General features: G+C 40.4%; 1 protein-coding gene across 2 annotated transcripts in view; it reads right to left on the bottom strand.

The window, feature by feature from the left end:
* The window catches only part of kcnh5b (potassium voltage-gated channel, subfamily H (eag-related), member 5b), a 329,625-nt gene extending 310,996 nt beyond the window's left edge, over positions 1 to 18,629 (bottom strand). The window contains exons 1-3 of one of the 2 annotated variants that reach the window (XM_069916256.1): positions 18,557 to 18,629; positions 14,715 to 14,727; positions 10,537 to 10,544 (exon numbers count right to left, since the gene is read on the bottom strand). In XM_069916256.1, the coding sequence (XP_069772357.1) occupies positions 10,537 to 10,544; positions 14,715 to 14,727; positions 18,557 to 18,629 (94 nt within the window). The remainder of the gene's footprint in view (positions 1 to 10,536; positions 10,545 to 14,714; positions 14,728 to 18,556) is intronic. The other variant, XM_069916255.1, reaches the window with a different exon arrangement.
* Between the last annotated feature and the right edge of the window lie 2,575 nt (positions 18,630 to 21,204).

Genomic DNA, 21,204 nt, shown 5'->3' with positions numbered 1-21,204 from the left:
CTTTTATCTTTAACTCAATAGTAAATTGTTCTGATACCTTATTTGTCAACACCTCCCCCCTTCCCCCAAGTTTGTTTTTGTAGAGGTCGTCGAAAGAATCAAAGACTTGTTGATCCAAACCAAGGCTTTTATTAGCAAAAGACAGGAGCTCTTCACAGGTGGCCGACCAGTCCGGAATGATCCGACCTGGCTAGGGACACAACCCTTTAAGGCCCAGACAATAGGCGTGGCTTAGCTCTCAGCCAATCGCTGTAAGCACAGTCTAGATACTGTAACTATATACACTATATACATTGGTGATAGATCCGTACTATCACAGTCTTCTACCAATGTTTGACTACCCTTCCTTTCTGTGAAGCTGCTCATTCTCAAATCACAAGTTTTTAAATCTAAAGATTTTACTGTTGATATTCCTCCTAACAAAATCTTTCCATTATAAGCATCATGGAAACACATACTGTACTCTAATTGTTTTAAAGTAGCTTAATTAAACAGTAAAACAAAGTAATACTGAATAATTACTTTGTTTCTGTATTTACAATTAAAAGATGGGTATGACAATAAAAGAAGACATTTCATAGACACCTGACACTTGTTATTAATCAGACTTGGAAGAGATAAAGCCTTGGGTTTGGATAGATTTTGTTCATGCATTCTTAAACAACCAGGGGAACAACTAGAGGCACAATTACAGATATAAAAATTCATCAGAAAAGGGAATTGTACCAGTGACTAGCAGACCACTCACGTTATTTTGATTTTTTTTTTTAAAAATATCATAAAATTGCAGAGGACAGAAAGAGGCCCTTTGTCCCATCATAACTGTTTGAAAGCAATACTGTATCTAATTAATCCGAGTTCTCTGCACACTTCAAACTCGTACAATAGTTTCTTTGGAGTATTTAAACAATTTTGTGTAATTCTTCTTTGAAAGTCATTACTGAAATATTTCTAAAATTAATTTCAGCAATGGATTAAGATCATAACATCAGCTTGATAATTGTTTGTGTCAGCATGTAGTCTTTGGTTCTCAAGCCAACAAACTTCAGCTTTCCACAGCCTCTCCATACAACTGAAATCTTTTATATGCACTCTCCCTGAAGACATGGCACCCACCCAAAAATATGATCTGGAATAAGACTCAGTATTTCAGTAAAGTCTAATCTGTGTTTTATACACCATTAGTGTACCTTCCCTTTGAACTTTATTGTTCTATTAATAAAAGCAAACATCTTAGCTCTCATCTTGACATTGTTGTTAACTATTGTAGGTATTTCCCTGCATTCATTTTTCCCATAAACTCTTAAATTATACCAATGGTGTTCTCATTTCTTCTGAACAAAATGACTCATTTATTCTTTCTTTCTGTTAAATTTCCACATTGTGCCTGTCCATTCAACTAATCTGCTTGCATTTGCCACAAACCAGTTTCTATGCCCCATATTACTTACATTTCCAAGGCTAAAGTTACCTGCAAACTTCAATATACTACCATGCACAACCAAATCCAAAAAATACCTATCTACCATTATTCCCTGATAACTGGCCCACTTCTCCCTGCTTCACTGTTCACCTCCTGATCCATTTCCCGCCACCCCAATATACAGTCCTTTACCTCCTGATCCACACCTCTTCAACCTTCCTGATCCACTCTCCTTCACCCTCCTGATAATCCCCTCCACCTGTTGATTCACTCCTCTCCCCATCCTGACACCCTCCTTCAGCATCCGAACCAATTCCATCTCTAATTTTGTACCCACCCCTCACTACCTCTTGACCAGTCCCATGTTGCGTTATCACCCATCCCTCTCTACATTCAAACTGACCGCTGGCTGCCCTCTGACAAATTCTCCTCAGCTCTTCATCTCATATCTCCCTTGCTTTATGCCTATTACTTTCTGCTCATTACATCTTACTCAATTTCACCCCTATTTTAAAGTCACTCATGACTTGTAGTTTCTGTGATTAATATAGTGGTCATAAATCCACATTACCAAGGTTTTTACTACCCTGCCATCTTTGGGAATAAGCCCCGCACACTCAAATCCATGTTGAGTTATTGGCTGGAACATGAGCACCAGCGAGACCATGGCTTTGGTACTGCATGCTAATCTGGTCACCACATTGCAGGGAAGGTGGGATTGCACTGTAGAAGGTAAAGATAAAGGTTTCATTAATGTCATGTAATACTACATTTAGAATGTAACATACTCAAAACTCTAACTTTTGTCTTCAAAAAGGCAGACAGAGAGTCGGCACTTTGTTCAGCACCCCTTCACAGAAACCCACAGCACCTGGTGTTCATAGGAGGTCTCCTCTCCAAGTATTGATCAGGCCTGAGCCTGCTGAGCTTCCGAGATCAGACAGTCTCTGGCGTATTAAGGCTATTTGGCAGGAAAAATTTAGAAAGTTGTTCCCAGAACATAAACATTGTCACAATGAGGAAGGATTGGAAAAGCAGGATTTTTCTTTTTTGGAATTGAAGAGGTTAGGAGAGACATAACTGAGGTGTGTAACATTACAATGGAGCTAGATAAAGAGAGTAGAGGGGGGTCAAAATCCAAGGGGATTTAGAGTGGAGATGAGGAAAATAGTTTTCACACAGAAAGCAGCTAATCTCTGGATTTAACTGCCCCAGGGGGTAGTTGAGCAGAACTCCTTCTCACATTTATAAAGTACTTGGACATAGGCTTGAGCTGAGGTCTAAAGGACTTTGGACCAGGTGCTAGAAAATGAAATGAGGTTGCGTAGCTCTTTTTCAAACAGCACAAAGTGATCTGAATCTGCTCCATTGCTGTCAGAATTCCTCAAAGATCCCATGATTCTATTTGATGTGGTGAGCTGTCCATTTTTTTTTTATATATACACTTCTTCTGTGCGGTGCCTCAGGACATTTTACAACAAGAAAGGTACTACATAATTTAAAATTGTTGCCGATCTAAAAAGAGTCTTAACTTTTTAAATTTCTGCAGTTCTATGGTGCCACTCTGTTATCTCAGGAGTACTGGAAGGTTGAGGACTGAATTATAAATTCCTCCCTTACTTCTTTCAATACCTCTGGATTTGTCCCACCCAGACAAGGTGACCTTCCTATTTTGAACAATTCCAACATCTCTTACTTATTTATTCTTGTCCTGTCTAATTTCTCTATAGACTCTTCCTTAACTACCTCATTAACACTGCTTTCTTCTTCAGTGAAGACAAATGCAAAGTACCTGAGTCATGATCTCGGTTTCCACAAGGAAATCTTATCATGATAGATTTTCATTGTATTTAATAGCTCTATCACATTTGCTCTGTCGTCCTTTTTCCTTTCTCAGTTCATCTCTTCCCTTTTTGTATTCAGCTTGGTATCCAATGAACTATGAACACAACATCAATCTCAAACCTATTTTCTCGGTTTCATTTTAATCTTGGTACCATTTAGCATTCAAAGAAAATTTTTAAAAGTATTTCTCCAAACACCCCCCACCCACCTCAACCCAAACTAGTTGCTTTAGAAGAATGCTCATCATTTACAATTCTACCAGAAAGACTTTGATTCTGTTCCAGACCCTTATCCAACGCCCTGAAGATTCACCATTCTCTGCTTGAGTGTTGCAGCTATTAAATTTTTCTTTGTTCTTTTTGGTCACAACTTCAAGCCCAAAGGGATTCTGATCGCCGTTTATGAAGTTTTCTCACACCACGGTCATTCCCAAAAGTAGTTTAATCAGTTTCCTTCTTTACCTAACTGGGGAAAAAAAAACAAAATTCTTGAAGGTTCTCCAACTTTCTGCTGTCTGTCCGTCACCAAGGTAAGAGAGGAAGTACGGCATACTTAAATAGTTAACCATGATGACATTTAAAACATCACAGAATTTATGACTGAAGATATCTCTAAATTTATGCTGACAGGGATCACTGAATTGTTACAAGGTGCTGAATGGAGTTGGGCTAGCAGAAGGTGTGGGAATTGATGAGGACATGTTAGGAAGTGGTGAGCTGTCGGTTTTGAGGTACTTGCCACATCAACGTTCATCGCACCAAAAAAAAAGGCAGTATATTTTTATGCAATACTAATTACATAGCAGCTTCATTTATTCTCAACAACCATGTTATTACCTGTACATGTCAAAATTGTCTCTTTTCTCATTCTGTGGCTTAGCAGGCCGACACTAGATCGGTTGTGGCTGGAAGTTCAGCAGAGTGGGTATGGTCAACAAAAGCAGGGGTGGAGTTATCCTCTCCCAAACCTGTTAGGCAGCTTGGGTTGACTCAAACTGAAAAGATGATCTCCTAATTATACTGCATTCACTGTCTGCATAATAATAATCGGAACTATTTATCTGACTGCACTTCTGAGAAATGGCCATTGGATCAGAAAATTTGATCAAAAATCAGCTTCTGGAAACAGGCAGAAGTCTCAAATGTTGGCTCAACTGTGATCCAGCATGAAACTCCTCAAAGTACCTTGCTGGAGTGTGCAAACATCTGCTGATTTCCCAGCGCTATGGATGGGAAATCTTGAAATTGGGGACCCGGTTTCCTTCCCTTCTCCTGCTCATTTCTATTGGCCCATCACTCACACACTCAACCCAGTGAGTCTCTGGTTCTATCTGTCCATCCCCCTCCTCTCCTCCTCTACCTATTGCTTGCTAGCTCCTGCCACATCCCTCCCCCTCACCTCTTTGCACTGGTTATATTCTTTGTCCTGATACAGGATCTCAACTCAAAACCATACTGGAAAAACTCCAAAGGGTAGCCAATGTTTCAGGCCTGGGACCTTTGTTGAGTAAATGCAAAAGTAAGCAGGCACCTAAATAAAAAGGTGGGGAGAGGAAAAGAAAGGGAGGGGCAGGGGGAGGGTAATAGGCTATGTCATTGAACATGGAACAATTCAGTACAGTACAGGCCACTCAGCCCTCAATGCTGTGCTGACCTATACAAACCTACTCAACAAACTAAACCTTCCCTACTTCTCATCCATGCCCATGATCCTCTATTTTTTCTGCATCTATGTGCCCGTCCAAGAGTCTTTTAAATGTCCCTATTGTACTAGTCTCCATCACCACCTCTAGCAATGCCACCACATTGTGTTTAAAAAAAAAGTCTACTAGACAAGGATGTCCATTGTCACCTGCTTTATTTGCTATAGTTATTGAACCTTTGGCACAGTCAAAATGAAAATGTTAAGGGTATGAGAGTTTTGAATGAGGAATACAAGATTAATTTATTTGCAGATGATGTTTTATTATACCTGGTGGACCCTGATATTTCTTTACCAGCAATTCAAGAATCTTTAGAAAATTATGGTCAATTATCTGGTTATAAGGTAAATTGGGCTAAAAGTGAAATTTTCTCAATTTGTAAAGATGATTATTCGATATATAAAAATATTACGAAATTGAAGTGAACAAAAAAAATTAAATATTTGGGAATTAATGTCAATACAGAATATCAAGATTTATATTCAATTAATTCCCTTAATAAAAAAGATTAAACAAGACTTGATTAGGTGGAAGGACTTACCTTTAGGTTTATTGGGGAGGATTAATACTATAAAAATGAATATTTTTCCTCGGATGCAATATTTATTTCAATCAATTCCTTATTTTTTTTTTTTAAGTTTTTTTTAAGGATTTATACAAAGCAGTTAGAGAATTTTTATGGAAGGGAAAATTTCCGACGGTAGCAATGAAAAAATTGATGTGGGACTTTCAATTTGGAGGTTTGAGATTACCCAATTATTAATATTATTATGAGGCAGCTCAATTTAAATTTCTTAGTGCACTAATGAATATGGAGGACCCGCCCAGTTGGGCAAAGATAGAATTGGCAGTTATTTTAGAAAAATCTCACATGAATTTTTGTTTCGATGGAATAAAAATTTGTTACGAATTTATGATGTACCAATATTGAAACATTTATTGAATCTATGGATGAGTAAACTTGATAAAATGGGGCTTAAAAATAAATGGTCTGGGCGATTGCCATTATATAATAATCAACTTGTTCCTTTTACGGTCTCCAATATTACTTTGAAACAATGGGAAAGGAAAGGAATAAAAAACTTATCTGATTGTTTTTTTGAAGGATATTTTTGTTCTTTTGAGGAATTACAAAGGAAATTTGGTATTAGTGGAAATTCTGTATTTGTGTACTATCAGTTAAGATCATTTGTAAAACAGATGTGTGGTCGCCAAATGACTTTATTGCCCGAAACTAGCTTTGAGAAATATGCACTTTCAATACCAGAAAAGGGGTATATATCTGATTTGTATTGTATTGTATTTTACAAGAAAATGAAAGTAAGAAAGATTGGGATAAAGATAAGTTGAAATGGGAAAAAGATTTAGGTTCTACAATAGCTGAAGAAGATTGGATGGAAATTTGTCAAAACAGTATTTGGAAATTGATTAATGCTAGATTAGCGATGATTAATTATAATTTTATACATCAATTATACTTAACACCAGAAAAAAATTTTAAAATTGGTCTTAGTAAGTCAGATTGTTGTTTTCGTTGTGACCAGACAGCCAGTACTTTTTTTACATACTGTCTGGTCCTGTGACCGATTGCAACAGTTTTGGAAAGGTATTCAATCTATATTTAATAGATTATATAATATTTGTGTTGTATTAGATCCTGATATATTTTTATTAGGGAATATGCAATCATTAATTGATTTAGGATTAAATGATTAACAGATTTCTTTTATCTATTTAGCTTTAGCAGTGGCTAAGAAATGTATAGCGTTTACTTGGAAAGATAGAAATATGCTAACTTTGGGCAGGTGGTATTTAGAGATGAAGTCTTGTTTAATTATGGAAAGGATATCTTTTTCAATCCAAGTTGTCTTTTTATAAGTTGAAGTGGACTCTATTTGTTAAGTATATGCAATTGTTTGATTTAAGTATGTTCTTAGATGTGATATTTTAGATCTGATAAATCTTTTTTTTTTAATTATTTTTATTTGTGATATTTTTCTTTTTTTTTGTGTGTTTTTTTAAATACATAATATTATTAATTTTGCTAATTCTTCACTCTTTATTTTGGGGAGGAGAAGGGTGGGTTTTTTTTAATATATATATATGGATTTTTAGTTCTTGTATATGTAGGGGGGGTTAGATTGAATTAAGTTAGGTTATTAATGTATTGTAATTATATTATTTTATTTTATATCTTTTCTTTAAATGTAATCTTTCTTTTTATTCCTGTGATAAAACCTTTAAATAAAGTTTAAAATAAAAACCACTCCTGACATCTCCCCTAAACTTTCCTCCCCTTATCTTGTCCAGATGTCCTCTGGAGTTTGCTACTCATTTCTGGGGTGCTGGCATCCTACCCCATCTATATCTCTCATAATCTTGTCGACCTCTATTCAGTCATCTCTCATCCTTCTTCACTCAAAATGGGCAAGTCTTGCTCTGTTAACCTTGCCTCATAAGACACATTCTCCAATCCTGGGAAATCTCCTCTGCACCCTCTCCATAGCCACTACATCCTTCCTGTCATGATGCAACCAAAACTGAACACAATATTCTAATTGTGGTCTAACCAGAGTCTTAGAGTGCTGCAACATTACCTCACCATTCTTCAATCCCCCAATTAATGAAGGCCAGCACACCATAAGCCTTCTCAACTATCCTATCAACCTGCATGGCAACCTTGAGAAATTTCTTGATTTGCACCCCAAGGTCCCTCTGTTCTTCCACACTGTTAAGAATCCTATAATTAACTATGTATTCAGCCTTCAAGTTTGACCTTCAAAAAAATGCATCAATTCACATTTGTCTGGTTTGAACTCCACTTCTAGGCCCAATTCTCCATCCGGTCTTATCCTGTTGTAACCTACGGCAACCTTCTACACTATCCACCACACCTCCAACTTCCATGTCATCTGCAAACTTACGGATACATCCCTCTACTTCTTCATCCTGGATATTTATAAAAGTTGCAAAGAGCAAGGGTCCAAGAATAAATCCCACAGAACTCCACTGGCCACTGACCTACAGGCAGAATATGTTCCATCTACACTTACCCTCTGCTTTCTGCAAGCAAGCCAATCCTGAATCCACACAGCTACAGTTCCATGGATCATATACCTCATGATTTACTGAATGTCTAGTATAAGGGACCTCTTAAATGTCTTTAAAAAATCCACATCCATCACCTTCAATTTCCTTTGTTACTTCAACAAAACACTAAATTAGGCTTGTGGAGCACAACGTCACAACATCATGCTTACTATCCCAGAGAAGACTATACTTCTCTAAATGCTCAAGACGTATCAATTCCTATATTTCCAAGAAGATATCTTGAAATTCCTCTTTCTTAACCTCAACATGCTCAGCACATAAGCATGTTTTACACTGACCTCACATTGACCAATGTCACTGGTAAACACTGAGCAAGGTATTCATTTAGAACCTCCCCCACTTCCAGGGCCATGTTTCCTCCTTAATCCTTAAGTAGCCTTACCTTCACTCTCATCATTCCTGTTCTTCACATCTGAATAATCCTATTTGCCAAGGTCTTTTCATGCCCTCTTCTAGCTCTCCTTTCTTAAGTTCCTTCCTGGCTACCATATTAATCTCATGAGCCCTTCCTGTCCTTTGGTTCCAAAACCTTCTGTATGCTTCCTTCTTCCTCTTACCCCACTTGAATGAAGGGTCCAGGCCTGAAATCTTGATTACCCTCTACTTTCTATGTATGCTGCGTAACTTGCTGAGTTTCTCCAGCATACTTGTGTATTGCACTCGACCCCAGCATTTGCAGAGTTTCTTGTTTAACTCTCAACTCAAACATTGATGATGATTTTGCCTCTACGGATGCTGTATTATCCACTGAGTTCTTCCAGCAACTCTTTTTTTCTGCTCTTGATTCATTGTGAATTACTGGGGCAAAGATGTAATTTTGTACGCAAGGCTCCTTCAAGTGTGATTTTTTTTAAATTTTTATAACTTTCAAAAGGCCTTACAAATTCAAGTTGTTCTGAATATAACTTCTGATCTTCCATTTTATTTATAGTAATATTACTGGAACGGTATCAAAAAAACCAATAAAAATTATCAGAAACCAGACAGAATGCCAGAACTATGGGTCTTGAGAAGATGCTTGGTTGCACAATCGATACATCCATAGCCTCCCAAATATAGTTGGATGTTGTGAACTAAGTAATTCCCTCAAGTGCCTGCAAGGTGCCAGTTGCAAAAAAAATCAATAGGTCCAATTATCTTTAAATCCAGAGAAGTCGGTTGCTCTCTGGGAATAAAATTCAATGTTGAATTCAACATAGGACAAGAGTCAGCTGTTAGTACATTTCTGCAGGGACAAAACCAATGAAGACATATTGCTTTTCAGATCCCTTCATCTGATAGAGATCACTTGAAAAGAATAATGCCATCTTTTTGGGCCTCACTAATTCATTGATCTATAGCTCCAAAATAAATGCCCTGCTCTTAAGAGATTTGGTTTTCCAAGTCGGTTCTGAAAACCTTTTCAGCTGAATTCAGGGAATTCCGATGCAGAAAAATATTTTGTTTTTTTTTACTGACAAGACATTTAGTAATTGGTTGAATTAGCATTTTACTCAAAGTACACTGAACTAGGGGATCAATTTTAAACTGAATATGGATAATTTGAGCCTCCAATAATGAACATTTAAGTGCTATATTACAGGCATTAGTAACGCATATTCATGTTACCACGGATCAACCAAGAGTCAAACCATTGGCAAGTACAGGACAGAGAAACATAACTGGCAACCCTAGTCATAACATCAAATTGCCTGTGGGAACATTTCTTTCTAAGACATTCAGAAATTCAGCATGGTAACATGCCCTTTCAGCCCACGAGTCAGTGCCTCCCGATTACACCCAATTGGCCTACATCCCAGGTATGATTTGAACAGTGAGAAGAAACTGGATTAGCCAGACAAGAAACCCACGCAGAAGAAGGGAGAAGGTGCAAAATGTCCTTGCAGACAGCATGGGATTCGATCCTCTGTCCCGGACGCTGGTACTGTAAGAACGTTGTGCTAACTGTGCCGCCCTAAAAAGAATTAAATTTATAAAAGAACATAAATATCTACATCAGACTACTTGTTATCGACAACAACTGCTTGCTACACAATAGTACTAAACAAACTAATCCCTAAGCTACATGACCTTGTTCTCAGCTCACCCATCTGCAATTAGACCCATGACATTCCATTCCGTAGGCCGCAGTGATGATTGGCAACACCACCTCCTCCGCGAGCATCCTCAACTCTTGGGCACCACAAAGCTGTGTGCTCAGTCTCCTACTAGACGCCCCGACATCTAATCTAGTTCCATCTAAAAATTCACAGATGACACCAAGGATGAGGCGGAGAGCAAAAAAGAGATAAAAGGACTTTAGGCTTGCTGCCAGGACAACATCCTTTCCCTCAATGTCAGCAGGGCTAAAGAGCTGATTCTAGACTTCTGGATGAAGGCCGGAGCTCACTCCCTGTTGCACATCAACTCTGCAGAGGCAGAGATAGTAGACAGCTTTAATTATCTTGGGGTAAACGTTTGTGACTTGCCCTGGTCCATCCACATCGATGCAATGGCCACGAAAGTGCACTAGAGCCTCTAACTCCTCATAAGCCTGAGGAAACTTGGCATGTCACCCGCATCCCTCAACAACCTCTGTAGGTATACTGTTGAAAGCATCCTATTAGGGTTTATCTCTGTGTAGTTCAGCAACTGCTCCATCCAAAACTGTAAAAATTTAGAGGTTTATAACATGGCTCAACCCATCACGTGCATCCCTCTCCCCTCCATTGACTGCATCAAGAGCACCCGCTGCCTTTTAAAAAAACAGCCAACATATTAAAAGACTCATTCCACACTGGCCACACTCTCTACATTCCCCTCACAAGTATGTGATCACATAATGCCAGATTCAGGATCAGTTTCTTTCCCACCATTAACAGACTTCTGAAAGAACCCAAAAACTGTAAAATAGTGTTGCTGTTATGCTGTACCAACTGATCTCTCTCCAAAACTGCCCCTTGGACTATAGTACTACATATGAGCTAGTAACTGGTCTGCTCACAAAGCAGCCTTTAATCACTGCATTTTGTGACAATAAAGTTGAGCATGAACTGAGCACTCAAGATGCTTCTAGATAGTCACATGAGTATGAAGCGGATGGAAAGACAACTATCAAGTGCAAACAGCAGGGATTTAGTTTGATTTGGGCATCATGTTTAGAACAGACACAAGGGCCCCACATGGTGGGGATTTGTATAGCGGTTCAATGTTCTTGAACTAGTTTTGGGAGGACGGAAATTGGGCAGAAATGAAGTCATAGGGACAGAGTTAAACATCATGGAAACAGGCCCTTTGGCCCAGTTCATCCATTCTGACACAGCAGAAGATTTAAAAAAAAGGGACTCCCAAATATTCCTCTTAGGAGGAATACTCCTTTTTTGCTAGTTTTCACACTTGCATTCCTAAAGATATTAATCTGTGTCAGGGCATAATTTCATGAGAGCCTACCAGGTGGCTACATACAAATGTCAGGCTTGGTTCGACAGTTATGGCAAAGCTGCATTATCCCTTCTAATTGTGCCTTTTAGTCTTGGACACAGACTTCTTCCCATGACTGCCTCATCATAACAGAGCATTTCCACCAATGGTTTCTTTTCCTCATGATGACGACACTATCATCACCCCAAGGATCCATCTTTCACTATATGCTATATTCTGGTGATGCCAACACGAGACATGGTGGGGATTTGTATAGCGGTTCAAATCTACATCAATGTTTTAAATTGGAGATGGGTGGATAGGAAGATCTCTAATAAGGTGAGACAAGGGTGGCTATTTGATGAATGGCCTTTACCTTCAGATGTTGGTTGGCCTGCTGAATGCATCCAGCATTTTGTTTTTATTTCACATTTCTAGCATCTTCAGGTTTTTTTTTGTTTAACTGCTATTTAGTTTTACTTTGCAACATAATGTTCTATCAGGCCTCAACTGAGCATTTGACCACCAGTCTTGCATCTTGCACCTTTACAGCATCAGCCCTGATTCATTCTGTCTGCATCTGAAACCTTTCTTCATTCCTGTTACCTTTGGCCTTCAGACGGTGAAAATTGGTTATGCCAGAGGTACAAATCATTTTGGTGGAAAATTGTTTTGCACTATTGATATTTTGTTTCTCAATGAATAGGCATATTAGAAACCCATATCGATCTATTTGTATAGATCAATTTCAGCCCCTGACAACTACTCAAAAACTTCTCTGCCAAGCCGCTAACTCTCAACGTCCATGCTCCAACTTAGTTCTTTCAAATATCTGCTCTCCACACCTCAGCCCAAATCAACCCATCTAGCTCCCTAGATATACTGAACTACAGGATTAAAATCTTTAGCCTTGAGTTTAAATTCCTGTTACCTCTCCCATTTCTAGACATGAAATTACTTTGTTCTTCTTATTCCTGACTCACCATATGAGGCTTCTGTAAGTGCAGCTGAATAAACTTAAGGTGTTATTTATTCTGAATTTAAAAAAAATAAAATCTGCAGATTCTGGAAATCAAAAATGTAAACAGAAAATATTACCTTCCTTTGAACCAAGACATTAGCTCTGCTTCTCTCTCCACAGATACTTTCAGACCTAGTGAACGTTTCCACCATTTTCTATGAATTTTTGGCAACTTTTCTCAAATTAGTCTAATGTCTTTATAAAGTTGTATTACATTCTAAATGTTGACATTTAATTGTACATTTGGATTTCAACCTGAAGAAAACGGAGGTCCTCCATCAGCCAGCTCCCCACCATGACTACCAGCCCCTCCACATCTCCATCGGGCACACAAAACTCAAAACAGTCAACCAGTTTACCCATCTCGGCTGCACCATTTCATCGGATGCAAGGATCGACAACGAAATAGACAACAGACTCACCAAGGCAAATAGCGCCTTTGGAAGACTACACAAGAGTGTGGAAAAACAACCAACTGAAAAACCTCACAAAGATTAGCGTATACAGAGCTGTTGTCACTCCTGTTCGGCTCCGAATCATGGGTCCTTTACCGGCATCACCTACGGCTCCTAGAACGCTTCCACCAGCGTTGTCTCCACTCCATCCTCAACATTCATTGGAGCGACTTCATCTCCAACATCGAAGTACTCGAGATGGCAGAGGCCGACAGCATTGAATCCACGCTGCTGAAGATCCAACTGTGCTGGGTAGGTCACGTCTCCAGAATGGAGGACCATCGCCTTCCCAAGATCGTGTTATATGGCGAGCTCTCCACTGGCCACCGAGACAGATGTGCACCAAAGAAGAGGTACAAGGACTGCCTAAAGAAAGCTCTTGGTGCCTGCCACATTGACCACTGCCAGTGGGCTGATATCGCCTCAAACCGTGCATCTTGGCACCTCACAGTTCGGCGGGCAGCAACCACATTTGAAGAAGACCACAGAGCCCACCTCATTGTCAAAAGGCAAAGGAAGAAAACCCCAACACCCAACCCCAACAAACCAATTTTCCCTTGCAACCGCTCCAACCGTGTCTGCCTGTCCCGCATCGGACTTGTCAGCCACAAATGAGCCTGCAGCTGACGTGGACATTACCCCTCCATAAATCTTCGTCCGCGAAGCCAAGCCAAAGAAAGAAAATGACATTAAAAGTACTTATTTGCAATTATCAGAAGTTATGGGCTCATCAGCTGCAGAAGGTGACCATTTGTCCATTCAAATCTGCTCCAATTCTAAAGAACAATGCTACTAGCCCCACTCACTTGCCCTTTGCAGACCCTGCAAACTATTTCATCTCAGAAATTTACCTACTACATGATCTGCCTCTACACTTGAATCTGGCTCCATCACTCTCCCGGTGGAGCATTTCACAGCTTCAGCACTTGCTCCACTGAATCATTTTTCCTCATATTGGTTTTGGTTGTTTTGTCAATCACCTGCATTCTATGTCCCCTGGATGTTGCTCCCTTCACCAATGAAAGCAATTATAGTCCATTTCTACTGTCTGTACCTTTCATGGTTTCAAATATCCTCATCAGGTATCCTTTTTAATCGTAGGTGCAGGAAGAACAATTCCAGTGTCCACAGGCTGTCCCTGGGATCATTTTAGTACTGTTGCAATATTTCTGAACCCAATACATCTTTCTTTTTGTGCGGTGCCTAGAGCCAAACAGAAAACTGTGCTATTATGGCCAAACAAGCGTTTTCTGAAGGCTCATCATGACATCCTTGCCATTGCCCTCTTTGCCCATACAGGATCGTAGGATCCACCGTGCATATTATAACCACTTTCTCAACAGTCAACCAGTTCCAACAATTCTTTATTTTTAAAATATCTTTATTGAGTTTAACATACAAGCTTACATACAGAGTTTTAGAAAGGAAAGCATTTGTATACATGCAAGCACACAAAAGAGAAAAAAATAGATCAAACTAGGTTGAGAATTCCTTAATAAACATAGGAAACAATAATTTGAATTGATCTGTAAAACCATGTTTAAAAAACCATTTATTTTCATGGTGGATTTATATCATGCATTTATAATAATTTATTGGATTTAATATCAGTCTTCATGGGTGGGATCAAGAGTGATTGGGAACGAGAATTGAACATAACATTTTCAGATGAATATTGTTACTGTACTCTCAGCTTGATTAACGATTCTTCATTTTGTGCAAGGCATTGCTTATAAAATTTAAGGTGGTACACAGAACTCAAATGTCCAAACTTAAATGATTTTGTTTTTATGCAGATATTGATCCACTATAAATTAATGTAAAAGTTTTGAAGCTTCTCTGATCCGTACGTTTTGGGAGTGCCCAAATTTAGAGAGATTCTGGAAAGACATTTTCCAAACTTTATCAATGATTGTTAAGATTAATTTAGAACCTTGACCATTAATTGCAGTTTGGTTTTTCTCATGACCCAGATAAACCTATGTCTGCATCTTCGGAAAAAGTTTTAGGTTTTACCAAGTTGATAGCAAGACGAACAATCTTACTGAACTGGAAAGATGATTCATCCCCTACCCATACACAGTGGTTATATGATGGAACATCCTAGTTAAGTTTGGAGAAAATTAAATACAATATTAAAGATAGAAAGTTTCAATTTATAAAATTGCAGGGCCCATTCTTAGAATTTTATTATAATTGGCAGAATTAAGAATTATAACATCTCCTAAAACACCCTTGACCCAGCACAAATTAATAGCCATGAATCTGGATAATAAGATCCTGGATACCTGGTGCACGAAGGGGATCAAGGATTGTTATGAGCAAGGGCAGCTCATGTCATTCAAACAACTCTATCTTCAGCCAAGATCTTTCTTAAGGGATAATTTGAGATCATCTATGGCCCTACCCACGTGTAGTGACATGGAGATTCTAATTTGAAATGGGAATGTGTGTGTTTATCTCTACGACGTATCTCGTATTCCAAACTGAGGGCCTGAATCTGGGCTTACATAAGTCAAGGGAAAGGTGGGAATTGGACTTGGGCACAACAATCCATGAGCGCCGCTGGTCAGACCTGTGTCGGAACACTGTGACAGCAGTTATTAATGCCAGGTACAAGTTGGTGCAATATAATTTCCTGCATCATCTGTACCTCACACCATAAATATTACATAAATCTAAATCAGAAATGTGGTGTGGAGACTGGAACTTTTATCCATTCAACCTGGCTGTGTACAAAGATTAGATCTTTCGGAGAGAAGCTAGGGGACGTTCTGAAAAAAATTTACAAAGGTGGATTTTCCACAGGATCTGGAATTGTACCTTCTAGGCAACATTATGGACATGAGTTTTAAACTGTCCAGACACCAAGTTCAGACTGTGAAGGTCACCTTATCAGTAGCCAGGAAGTGTAAAAGGTAAAGGTTCCATTATTGTCATGTAAAACTACATATATGAAATTCTTTAACTTTCTCTTCCATAAGGAAGGCACTGGTTTACCCTCTGAGCTATCAGAGCCTGCAAGTCTGATTCCCAACTAAGTATTACATGATGGAATACAGAGACACAGAGTTGTATTCCCCTGGAGAAATTACGTATAATTGGAGTTTTTTTTTAAAAAAGGCACATCCGTTGGGGTGTGGCAGCCCTATCTGCAGCAAATTGGTGAACAGACGTAATTATACCCATTTTAGATAAAGGGAATACAACGACCGTTGTCAGATAGTGAAACGGTATGGATCAGTGAATTGGGTTGTGACGCAGACAGTGCACTCGTATTTTGTTCCTTAACCTTTTCTTTCTCAAGTTCCCTTAATTTTTTTTTTACTTTAAACAAATACAAAGGATAAAATATTGTTAATTTATACAAGTTTTTGTTGTATTAGAGTACAGGAGGGAGGGGAGAGGGGCAAGGGACAAAATAGACTAAAATATACATTGTTGCAGGAGAGAGAAAAAAGTATTGTTTGTTTGAGCTCATACCAGTTTTTGAAAATCAAAAATAAAATTTTCCCAAATAAAAATGCTCCAGAAATTCACTGTCCGGTGTTGGGGAGAGGTCACCATTGGTCCAGATTTTGGTTTTTATTTATTATGTAAGGTTACCTTGATGTGGAAGTGGGGTAGATTAGATGTAGCTTTGGGATTTCCTCCCCCACCCCACCCCTTCCTTTTTATTTGGCTCAACTCAGTTCCAACAATTCTCATTCTGAAGAAGTTTCACAGAAACGTTTTCCACGCCTGTGCAACTCCCGTGGGCAAGACCAATTTCTAAGCCAGACGGTGTTTGAGGACCACGAATGGCCAACATGATCAATTCATTCCCAGACTCCAAAGTGCACGCCACCTTTGCACCATGTTCTAATGCCCTAACGTTTATCTCGCTCGTCGCCAAGTTTGTTGCAACGAACTTCACGCTGTCCTTTGCGGAGTGGCCAAGGATGAGATGCTAAATGCGCTCCGAGTTTGCTTCCTGGCCAGTCATTTCGCATCGCCCGGAATGATTGTGAAGCGTCCTTGGGATTTCTCCTCGTTCGAGGAGGCTTGAGCTCATCCAGAAGAGGTTTATACTCAGGAGATGCTGTCGCCTTGAGATCCGCCGTTATGAGAATCCAGGAGCTGGGAAGGATGAAGTGAATTCTGGAAATGCCAGCAAGTTAACCGGACCCCCCGGACAAGGGCGATAAAACTCCCGCTTCTTCTTTCGCGGGTGTTACCTGGTCCTTTCGAGAGATGAACTCCAGGGCCGCCTCAAATCAATTTGCTCGCTGCCAGAGTTCTCCACAACCATCGATGGGGTGGGGAGACTTGGCAGTGGCCGGGGTCGAAGTCGGGGATGAATTCAGGCGGTGGGGTTGGAGGGGGGGGGGGGGGGGAAGAGAAGGGGCCGCGACGTGAGGAGTAACAGCGACCCGTAACGGCAAGAAAAATACCACTTGAGTTGATGAACTGATGGGATGGTCCTTGTCGCGATGAGCTCGGTGCTGATCAGGTTTTAATAATGAGCCAGCGGATCGTGCGCTTCCAAACGACCACCGCAGGTTTCATGACAGACCAGTCGTCCCCAGATTGCCCGGCTAGCAATCGTAGACTTGATTAAACGGCCGCAACTTGTACCAGGAAAATATCCCACCCCTTCGAGTGGGGTAAAGCTACCAACTGCGGCGCAAACTCAACCCCTCTCCAGTTACATTTCTGCGAATGTATCCATGTCCAGATGAGCGCGAACTGACCGCCACAAGCCAGGACCTCGACCGTAGTCAGGGGGCTCCAGGTTTGATGGCTTGTTCTGCCACGGGCGCGTTTGGATGCCAACATTTAGCACCGAGGATCATCCGCGAGTTGCCATTTTCGCTCTTGTTGGTAAATGCAGAGTTTGTCCCATTCGCCACGAACCACACGTGAATTTCACAAATCACATCTTTTCACTTATTCGGCCTTTGGGGCGCTTTCGCATCCGTTTGAACAGTTTGGATTTATATTGATGCTCCAGGAGTTCCGAATTATTTCTCTTCCCCCCCCCCCAAAATGCTACTTCTCTCAAGTATTAGCTCCGAATCATCTGGTTACCCGCCCCTGGTTTTGACCAGGGCCAAAATAACAGAAGCAGACAAGTACCACGATGAAGTGGTCAATGGATTCTCTTTCCCCACCCCCCCCCCCCCCCGCGTTGCCCGAAATTTAGTGCAAATCGTGCTTGAATTAAAACTTTAAAAGAAAAAAATAACGGGCACTTTAAAATTCTGTGTGAGCATCCGGCTTTTCACACGATGTTGCTCCAAATTAATTCTCCTTCGTGTTTTCCAGCGCGGTGGTTTGAGGTTCAGTATTTGTGAAACAATTATTTCCCAGTGGGGTCAGTTGAGCAAATAAAAGATAGGTCCAAACAGAAATGCAATTTGTATCCAGTTTTCCTTCCTTGCTACATCGTGAACGATCTCTTCAGCGGTACAGCCAGATGTGGCATTTTATGTGCAACTCTGGCGACAGGTTGCGTGGAGAGTTAATAAGACGGGTGCAGAGTAAAGCCTCGCGTTCTACCCATCGATCTCTAATCCGAGAAAGTGCTCTAGCGCACCGCTGCGCGACTGGTTACTTACCGCTGGATCGCCGGACAATATTTTCCAAAAAAGTATTCTGCGGTGCCACCAGCCCTCTTTTTCCACCGGGCATCCTGGGTTTGCAGAGTTTTTGGAAGATGCTGTTGGGCGGCGAGGGCTTTCAGCGACTCCGGGCAAGTGGTCAGTTTTGGGTGGGATTGGACTCATCGTAGCGCACAGGCTGGTGCGGCGGGTCCTGCCGCTGGAGGGACATGGCTGGCACTGGCGGCTCCCAGGCGCCGCGGCTGCGCACTGCGCTCCTGACGCACGGAGCCATCGCGCTGGCAGAGATGGGGTGGGGGGGGGGGGGTGAGAATGGGGGGACACGTGAGGGAAGAGGTGGGGAAACTCCTGGAACTTTGAGCTCCACTGACCTGAGCAACTTCACCAGTTAATGCAGGGGTTCTCAATCTTTTTTCTTTCCACTCACAGACCACTTTAAGTAGTCCCAGTACCATCGGTGATTAGTAAGGGATTGCTTAAGGTGGTCTGTGAGTAGAAAGAAAAAGTTTGAAAACCACTTTTTTTAAAAATCGTAACTAATTGACTCATGATGCCCACGGGTTCATAACTCCAAAGGAAATGGGTCAATGACAATTTTTCTCAAGCAAAATATTTCAGTAACAATTGGGTCTAGAGCAGTGATTCTCAACCTTGCCTTCCCACTCACATCCCACTTTAAGTAATCCCATACTAATCACAGAGCCCAGATGGTATGGGGAATTACTTAAAGTGGGATGTGAGTGGAAAGAAAAAGGTTGAGAACCACTGGGTTAAAGCATCGCTACACAAAGCCCCCCCCCCCCCACAGAACCACACGAGGCATTAATTTCGGATACGGTGAAATGGCCAAAAGGGGACTTAACAGCACCTAATAGCCGGATACACCTGAGATTGTCTGATCTCAGAAGCTAAGCAGGCTCAGGACTGGTCAATACTTGGAGGGGAGACCGCCAAGGGACACAATGTGCTGTAGGTTTCTGTGAGGGGGGCTGGTCAAAGTGCCAACTCCGTCTGCCTTACTGTAGACAAAATTTAAAGAGTTTCCTGTATGTTACTTTCTATATGTAGTACTACATAAACCGCTTTCCCAGTTGCTTTCAAAACTTCACCAAGTTTTGCAGTGGATGATCAACTCTTAAAGTAAGTACTTCATTGTTGCAAAAGAAAACAACAAAATTAAAAATGCAACCCATGGTACTCCCAAATACAACGTGGATGAGCAGACAAAAACAATAAGAACAGTAGCATTAAAAAAAATACACCAATTGGCAGAGTTTAATGTTCAAATGACCCTGAGACTAAAACCGGCCAATTTCTACACACCCAGCTCTTATATGTGGCAGGACGTGGATGTTGTCTTTGGTCTCTTGCTAGCCAGGAGGATGAATGAATGTAATATCTTAATGGGCCACTCTCTCACTCTCTCTCTTTCTTTCTTCTCTCTCTCTCTCTCTCTCTCTCTCTCTCTCTCTCTCTCTCTCTCCGAGAACCAACAAGAACCCTCCTGAGTGATAACTACTTACCTGTTAAGCACCAAAGCCTGGTGAACTTTCTTAATGTTAACTTCTGTGCACAGTCCAAGAATTGCCTGCAACCAGTGAGACTGGACTGTGAACCAAAGAATTTTGTTGAACTTACACACACATTACACACATGTGTCATTAAAAGCACGTGTAATCAAAGATAATTAAAAGCAACTTTTGTTTAAGTTACCCTTTGTCGTGGTGAATATCTATTGCTGCTGGGTTTTGGGGTCCTCTGGACTCGTAACAGTACTTTAAAGATAAAGAGACATATTCAACGTTTCCTTGTTGAATGGCTCAAGTCTGAAACATTGGTTATGTGTCTTTATCTTTGCTATATAAAGTATACTGATTGACTTGCTGAGTTTCTCCAGCATTGTTTTTATTTTAATAAAAAGAATTGTCAGCACTGAGACTCAAAATTTCATTCTAAGAGGTAATAAAGCAGGGTGACAAGGAAAAGGTGTGGAAGAAGGTGGAGAAGGTAATTCCAACAAAAGAAAATCAGGATGCTGGATAAAATCTGCTGATCAAGCAGCATCAGTGGAAGCAAAAGATTGAAGGTGGCCTTTCAGGTTGCGACCCTGAAACGGTTGTTCACTGTAGTCAACCTTTATGAGTTCCTGAGGCCTTGCAGCAGGTGCTTCCCCAATTTTTTTAGCTCATGGAACCTTTTTGGGGAGCACTTGGAAATCACAGAACCCCAATAGTCCTTCTTTTCTTTATTCTTTTCTTTCTCGTGGCGTAGCCATTGTTACTTTTCTCCATAACAGGTTTCATGAGGGGCCGTGGGCCCCATGATAATTGGGACTGTGATAGGTTATTTGAATGTATTTGCTGCAGGTGGGGGTGGGGATAAATAGAGACTTTGTGTGCGTATATGTGACAGATTGATTTGTTTGTTGGATTTTGTGAGTGTGAAAACTAAAATAAAATATATTTTTTAAAAGGCCTGGTATATATACAAGCATAGTAAGAAAGTAAATAAACTCACCATGGTCCAGTTGAAATAGTTTGTTATCTCTAATTGACATTTAATGGGATGAATGGAATTGTTTCTTGTTCTCACCGATCCTCTTAATGTTGGGCACAATATTCCATAGCTATCAGGAGCGGAGTCAA

The sequence above is a fragment of the Narcine bancroftii genome, chromosome 2 (assembly GCF_036971445.1).
Source record: "Narcine bancroftii isolate sNarBan1 chromosome 2, sNarBan1.hap1, whole genome shotgun sequence".
NCBI classification, from domain to species: domain Eukaryota; kingdom Metazoa; phylum Chordata; class Chondrichthyes; order Torpediniformes; family Narcinidae; genus Narcine; species Narcine bancroftii.
This window is presented reverse-complemented; position numbering and strand designations above follow the sequence as displayed.